The sequence below is a fragment of the Rhizopus delemar genome, genomic scaffold, assembly GCF_000149305.1.
Source record: "Rhizopus delemar RA 99-880 supercont3.3 genomic scaffold, whole genome shotgun sequence".
NCBI classification, from domain to species: domain Eukaryota; kingdom Fungi; phylum Mucoromycota; class Mucoromycetes; order Mucorales; family Rhizopodaceae; genus Rhizopus; species Rhizopus delemar.
The window spans coordinates 1,539,112-1,546,971 of NW_027137829.1; the positions used below are offsets into that span (position 1 = coordinate 1,539,112).

The 7,860-nt window shown below is 34.7% G+C and overlaps 3 protein-coding genes across 3 annotated transcripts; 1 reads left to right on the forward strand and 2 right to left on the reverse strand.

Moving 5' to 3' along the window:
- Nucleotides 1-356: 356 nt before the first annotated feature.
- On the reverse strand, nt 357-3,770 carry RO3G_04776 (uncharacterized protein; the record flags this gene model as incomplete). Its single annotated transcript, XM_067659366.1, has 13 exons — nt 357-762; nt 951-1,276; nt 1,340-1,454; nt 1,516-1,593; nt 1,661-1,956; nt 2,024-2,344; nt 2,409-2,583; nt 2,649-2,776; nt 2,833-2,991; nt 3,049-3,261; nt 3,323-3,492; nt 3,557-3,635; nt 3,699-3,770. The coding sequence occupies 13 exons, from the start codon at nt 3,768-3,770 to the stop codon at nt 357-359; spliced, it is 2,538 nt and encodes an 845-aa protein (XP_067515467.1).
- A 1,026-nt stretch (nt 3,771-4,796) lies between these two features.
- On the reverse strand, nt 4,797-5,451 carry RO3G_04777 (uncharacterized protein; the record flags this gene model as incomplete). The annotated part of the gene is made up of 2 exons (XM_067659367.1): nt 4,797-4,821; nt 5,003-5,451. 2 exons carry the CDS (start codon nt 5,449-5,451, stop codon nt 4,797-4,799), a joined length of 474 nt encoding a protein of 157 aa, XP_067515468.1.
- A 679-nt stretch (nt 5,452-6,130) lies between these two features.
- RO3G_04778 (uncharacterized protein) lies at nt 6,131-6,919 on the forward strand (the record flags this gene model as incomplete). The annotated part of the gene is made up of 4 exons (XM_067659368.1): nt 6,131-6,209; nt 6,316-6,415; nt 6,560-6,773; nt 6,827-6,919. The coding sequence occupies 4 exons, from the start codon at nt 6,131-6,133 to the stop codon at nt 6,917-6,919; spliced, it is 486 nt and encodes a 161-aa protein (XP_067515469.1).
- Between the last annotated feature and the right edge of the window lie 941 nt (nt 6,920-7,860).

The window sequence follows — 7,860 nt, forward strand, 5'->3', positions numbered from 1 at the left end:
CCTTCTCTCTCTCCTGATTAATAAAAATAGATTGACTTCAAAAACAAGTGGAAAGACTGTGGTTGTTCTAGCCCTAGTGGAATATTAGCATCATTTTACAAAATTGGTAAATTTGTACCATCCAGTCGGAATTCCTCATCAGAATAACAAACAGAATCCTGTGTTTCGAAAATGACGTTCAGCATCGCTGGGTTGGAATTTGCATGAGAACAGCCACCATTAAGCTTTTATTAGTGTCACTGTGTGTCACATTGGTCTTTTATGAACAAAATATAGGTGCCTTCACAAGATAAAGCAAGTTCTGTACGTGCGTTTGATTTATTGGTATAGACATGCAAGTGTATTTAATAAAGGATTCAAGACAAGTTGAATGCAGAAAAAAAATCGCGATTACTAGAATAGTTCCTCATAATATCCCTGAGTACCTCATTATCATTCACAAACAAAGATCTTCTTTGAGTCTTTGCTTTTGGATCAGTCTTTCTTTGGCTGCCAGTAGCTGCCTCAGCATGCTCGATCGTATCATCCATAGAAATACCCAAGAGTCGATCCAATTTAGCAGACTTGAAATCAGTTCGTCTTTCCAAGTAAGGGTAGAGCAAAGATGGATCCAGTCTTGCTAAATACCCTTCGGATAGTATGGATTTTAGTATTTCTGGTTTCACCACAAATATATTGCCTAATTGGCGTAACATTTCAAATCTTTCATCAAGCGCTGGAATTTTGAACATTTTGATCAATTCCTGGTATTTAGCCACATCCCTAATAACACACACAAGAAAGGTCAGCAGGATGACTACAGGGATGAATAGGCACTGGCTTACTTTGTGACCAATAATCCACCCGCTGGGGTAACATAAAACTTTTTAAAATGCTCTAATAACATTCTAAGAAGAAGGGATGGTGTTAATTTCAGAAGAGTTCAATTTTTTTTCTTTTCTTTAGCTTACGAGTGAAATCCATTGCCGATATGTCTCAAGAACGCCTCAAAGTTCTTTCCTTGTAATGCGCTTGATGCTGATCGGAATACTTTGGTGACAAACTCGATACTTTGCATACATGGTTGTGTTCCAATGCTCATCAGTGCGACTTCTTCATCTTTTGGTCTAAAATCATTCTTTTTCTGTCGAGTCAGTATCTCGCCTAACCAATGCATAATGCCTTCTATGCTCTTTTGAAGCAAGTCGTTAATCTTTCGTTCTAATTTAGCCATAAATGTGTTTTTTGTTGCAAGGATATCTCTGTGTATCGAAGGAGCACTTGTCACAAGCGGCAACTAATAAAAAAAAAAAGATTAAAATAAAAAAAAGCATACGATATCAAGTCTTATTTTTCTTACAATTGCTAATTCAAAATGCTTTTGCACTAATTGCATTGTATCAACAGAAGACTTAATGACTGAGAAAGAAGATAAATCTGGTTGATCTTTCTTGTTATTAAGAATTTCTGACATCCTATGATAGCAGTGCACGTTTTAGTTCAAACTTTATACAAACCCTTATTTGCAAAACATACTCGTCCATGGCTATATCCAAGTATTTCTGTCCTACGAAATCAATCAATATGCTAAACATTTTCTTTAAGGAACCCAAGCTATATTTTAAAAAATAGTGAGCATAATGAATGCATGTGTATCAGCTCTTTTGTAGTCATATTTTACGATTCCTGGGCGTCTTCTAGTTCAACACAGCGAATAATAGCTTCAGCATGAATATTAAGTATACGTAAAATTGCATCAGATGTTAGTAAGCAAAATCCATTTTCATCCACAAACACAACGTTTGCATTTTTTCTGTCACGACCAAATTGATCAGCACTAGACTGAGCATTTGCAGTGTCACTTAACAAAGGAGAAGAAGCAGAAGGAGACATAATGATACCAGAAGTAGAGGATATTTGGTTCAATGTTCTTGTCAACACAGATTGATTACGTGCAGATATTATTTTTCGTTGTTGCTACAAAATATATACATATTGATTCAGTTTGTACCTCAAAAGAAAGTTTTTTTTTTTTTTTTTTTACCATTGCATTCAAAAACTGAGAAACAATTTTTCCAAACAGTTTACGAAGGGACTCTTCCTCTTTCTTCAAATATCGATCACCTTCTATATATGGCACAAACAGGTCATCCATGCATCTATCTAATGTCTCATCGGGTGATGCTGTGGTAACCAAACCGTTTATATCAGCCGCTTCTTTAAGTAGCAACTCTTTGTCGCAATAAAACTTTAAATTTTCTATTAGTCTCTTGGTTTCAGCGTGAGTAGAGGCTAGGGTTCTAAGGTATGCCAAGTCGGAGCATTTTTCTGACCTGGATAGTAAGAGTTCGATATGGTTTTGTATCTGCATAAAGTAATTGAATTTAGTAAATCATATAGCTTCAAGGTTCTTCATGGTATATATTTACAGATTGAGCAAATATACGCTGCAAAAGAACTTGCATAACAGTGGCCGGTTGAGGAAACACATCTGAAATAATCTTTGCTTCTTTACGGACAGTGATACGAATGTCATCATATAGTTTTACGAGGCTCGTGTCAACTTCAGGAGGCGGCAAGTTAGGATCAGATAAATTTGCATTACTTGATAGTTTGCGCAAAAACTTAATATCTCTCTAAAAGCACTGATTTAAAAAGAAAACACTTACTCTTCGGATTCTCTGACTTGTTCTGCATCCTCCATTGCCATATTTGACATAAAAAACTCATGTTGATTAACATAAATCTGTACGCAGGAAGCACCACCATTAAATTCAGATAATACCTTTGCGCAATGCTATCAGAAAGTATAAGTTGTGTGCAAAATCATGTTTTTGTTAAATGAATCCGTACTGCCATATGATGAGGTTCTCTTTCTGCATATGCTTTATTGAATTCTTCCAAAATTTCTTTTTCAAAACTTTCACAGAATTTCTCAATAGCTATTCTAGCCCTTGCATCATTATCTACTTCTTTAGCTACTGCATTCAATCTTCTAGCAACAATAGCAGCCTATTGTCAAAGTTATTCTCAGTTAATGATTCGCAGCTTTTTTTTTTCTTTGCTTACCTTGAGTTGTCCTTCTTCTCCTCCTTGAACTAAAGAATCCAAACGTTCGCTACTTCCATCCTGGAATTCCATGAAATATTCTATAATATCTCGGCTTTCTGAAGCTTTTGATCTCTCTTTATCGATCGTCTCTAATTGTTCACCGATACGAATAGCTGTTTTACCAACCTCACCAATTCTGCCTTCCAAACTATCATAAGAACGATACACGTCCTGCATGTGCAAATTTAAATGTTAACCATTCTAGTGAACTGCGATGACTATTGTTTCTTACAGCAAATGCCCCGTGAAGATCTCCTACGTTTTGTCGGTATTCCATTTCGGCTGTCCTTGTACTGTTTTCAAGCTCATTACACTGTTCCTGAACACGAATCTTTAGTTGATGAAGTTCCTCAATCACACCTTCAAAAGTACGAATGAACGGTTTAGGGTCAAATGCTGCAGCTATAGTAAGTATATTTTTGTTAAATGTCATTTCTCTTATATAACTGGAAACATTCAGATTTACTGTTTCCTCCAATCTCTTTCATTTGTTCAATGACACCAGTCGAAATTTTTTCAACAAAATCTGTAGTTGAGACATTTTCCTAAAAGAGAAGTCAATGAAATTTTCTTTCATACACTTTTCTTCCTTCTTGCTAAATACTTACTCTAAAGGTTTCTATATTTAATAAGCTTTTTATATCAGGACTTAATTCATAGAATGGATTATTTGATGTCATTGTTTAAATTAAAGTAAAGAAGCATAAATTCATATGCGGAGATGTAAAATTAAGAAATTACAGGCGGTGATTGATTGATAAAAAGAGGTAAAAACAGAACTATGCTCCTTTTTTTACTTGATTGAGTTTTTGTATCAAATCAAATAACTAAAAGGCCTTTACGGGATTTTCAGTGCTGAAAAATATTAATACTTTTATTGAATTTATATTGACTATCTTTCAATTTATTTGAATTCTTTACAGATCTCAATTGTGAAAGTGCTGTAACTGTATCTTTTCCATATTTGGATATTTTATTCTCCCAGAAAAAAAAAAAAAAAAAACTTTTTCTTGGAGTTTAAAATATGGCTTTTGCTTTCAAACCGAGTACATCTCTTTCGAAGGGTTTTTATCCATAATAGTTGTTATGATTGAGCTTTATACATAGTTAATGTTTTTCAATAGCATATTAGTATTATTTGAGTAAGAAAAAAAAGAATTTTTCTTGAACGAAATGAACTAAAAACAGGCTTTTCGGAGGAGAATCTATCTTTCAGGTTACCCACAATTTGCAAAGCTCTTTCTCGGGGATTATAATATGAAGTGACAGGTGCGTTTATGCTGTTCTTTACTGGGGCCATATAGCTTGTGAGTATGTGTAAGACTGACTCTGTCGGTTTAATTGTATGCTTCTCAACACAGCCACCAAAGACCAAACTGTTTGTTTCCACACTGGGGATCCTCCTTCCATTGGAAGGGATATTTGGGTATCTCGGTACTATTTCCCAAACAAAATTTTTTTTATAAACATGTTAAATGAAAAAAAAAAAAAAAAAGATTGAAAGTATCTTTTATTGAATTAGAACCATTTAGTCCATTTTGTGGTTTGAGGTTGTGCTGATTCATGTTTCTGCTTTGGTTCAGTCAACATGTATACACCACCCTGTCCTTTACCACCTCCATTCCGACTATTTTCTCGTATTTCATGTACTTTACGGACAAGTGGGCCCCAAATATGTTGTTCTCCATAATGCATGTATCCTATTCCTAGTCCTGCTCCAGCCAGATGTGCCTAAAATAAAATGTGGCTTAACACTTAATCTTTTGATATAATAAATTTTGAACTCACAAAATGATCAAACATTTTCCATCTTAACAGAATACCTGCTAAATCGAAGCCCATGAGTGCTGGTAATGCATATCTTAAAATAAATTAGTATAATAAAATTCTCTATAATATTTTTCTTTTTTACCCTAGTTTGATTGGAATCATTGGCAAAAATATAAGACTAATGCTTGAGTTGGGGTGTAAGATAGCGGTAGAAGCAACAAGACTATAAATAGCACCACTTGCACCAAGGCTAGGCATTAAGGGTCTCGAGTTTCGCAAAGCTAAACTGCAAGTATGACTGACCACATTAGCACCAATACCTGCTGATAAGTACATCGCAACGAACTGCTCTCTTCCAAAATGATCATGAATAACCCGCCCAAAAGACCACAGACCAACCATATTCAATGTAAAATGGAAAAACTCTTGATGAGAGAAACAACTTGTTAGTAATGTTACATTTCGCTTTGTTCCCGGTAAATGCATGAACCATTGGCTCATCAATGGCGTTAGACGAGGTATCTGCCAGGCTAAAAAGACTATCGAATTCAAAGCAATCAATGTCGATAAGGTCTTTTCTGATTCAGACATGGTAGCTAGCTTGGCACCCAACATCCAAAATGCTCGCTTTAAATCCAAAGGTAAATTGATTCTATCAAGGTAGTTTTTCAAGCGCTCTAATAATAATTCTCTCTTTTCCAGAATCATATCCTTTTTCTCTTTCCATAAATCAAATAAAACTGATTCCTCGGATACTCCAAAAATAGACCATTGACGAGTATGCTTGCGAAAACGCTCCCAAAGTGTTTGCTGATTGCGATCAAATATGACGGCTGCTGTAACAAAAGAGACTGCTGTGGTCGTTAGCCCAAAGACTACTGGACCTGCATAGCCAACATGAGGAAAGCCGACCGCATGCTTAGCCCATGCTCCAGAATTAGAGGTTACTGGGTTAGATTGTAGAGGTGGAATTGACGTATTTTGTAGATTTGGTGAGTTATGCGGTTGTCCTGTAAATCGAAAATTGTGACGAGAATACGAACTTATTCTAGTATTTGAAATAAATTGGTAGCATTTTGGTGAGATCTTGCTTTTTATACTATGTGTCAAGCGAAGCATTATAATTAAAAAGAAAAAAAGCAAGCAGCTATTATTATTTTTTCCTTGCGTTCTGAATTTAAATATTAAATTTTTATCCTGTTCTGAACCTTTTTACATGATAAGGTATATAACAAGATGTAAACAACTTGTATATTTTTTTTATTAAAAGATGAATAGAAATCGCATAACTGCTGGCCCTAAATCTATTGTCTGTCAAGAAACCGAACTTCGAGGTGAAATTTCAATTGGTAATGACTAAACAATTAAAATCTTTTATGCTTTTGCTAATTTTTTTTTCAGGAGCAGGTACACTAAGAAAGAAACACTAGAAAGCACTCTAACGTGTTATAAAAGGCACGGTACTTCACCCACAATGTCGAATTATTGCAGAAAATGGGCCTGTTTACATTGGAAAGAATAATATAATTGAAGAAAACGTTGTGATTTTTAACAAGTAAGGAAAGAGGAGAAAATATAAAATAAGACAAATACTAAAAGGATTCAATTGACTATTAGGAATGCTACACCACTTGTTATTGGCGATAACAATGAATTTGAAGTGGGATGCTGTAAGTTTAACATTCTTTAAATTTTTTAGGCACGAATTGACAAATTTTGAAGATGTGGAAGGATCGCGTATAGGCAACAATAACATTATCGAAGCAAGAGGTCGTGTTTTAGGAAATACGTCTATAGGCAACTATTGTGTTATCGGTGCTGGTTGTTTAACCGAAAATAACGAAACTTTACCGGATTCAACTGTTATATATGGAGCAGAATCCAAGAGAAGAACACAAAATGAACCATTGGCTGTAAGCAAGTAGTAAAATATGAATAGGATAATAGCTAATATAATTGTTTTCAGACGCAAGCAGCTCTCCATGCAAGGCATTTAGACTACCTTCAGGAAGTTTTACCCAAATACAATCACCTTAAAAAGCTTGAATCATCCATGTAAACCATTTCGATGATATATTACATGTGTTCTAGCTTCATTCAAAGCAAGTATGCTTTGATTCTCATAGGCAATACTATATATACCAAAAGAGTTTATTCAAAACCATAACACATATATAAAATCCAATAAACATGTAGATTCTCCCTTGACAAGTGCAACTACCCTGATACTATACTGAAATAGAATATGTAACATTCCCTTTTCATGTGCATGCAATAGACACCCATTATAGGAAATATTATTCCCAATATGACAGATTACTTTATTTGAGTTGATTATAAGTGTATGATATAGTGCTCTACATTTCTATGTCTGACCAGCAGCTTTAGGTGGATGTAAATTGACATTGTTGTTCTTTCTTGCTAGTACATGAAAATATAATAAAATCTATTGCGCTCTTTTTTTGAAGCATCTACTTAAATAGAATCATTCAGATGTTGATAAGGTTGTTTATCTATGTGTTTCACGGAATCAAATGAGGTATCAAGCGCCAAATCCTTGCTGCGCTTATTTTTAGACCCTGACATTGATGCTAGATAAGCAGATATTATCTTTATAGCATATTGAGGAGGAGGCCAAGCAAACATGAGACATAAAAAGTAGCGCCAGACATAATCAAATGCAAGTAAGGTAGAGAAATTGTCCCATGGCATACAAAAAAACCATATATACAAGACACCATAAGTCATATACCAAATAAATTGAATCCCTAGAAACCATACCTAAAAAATCATAAGTTAAAAGGATAAAAAAATAGTTCTTTGCTTTACCCCTAATGCAGCTGTCCTTGATTGATCCTCATGCATTCTGAGATCTTTGGAGCAGAAAAGGGCTGAAAAAGAATATATGTAAACTAGACCATCGGACACGATAGCAAAACAAACACCACATATAAAAGCCTTCCTTAAGGGATAGTTATCATTTCGTACAAGTAAAATAAT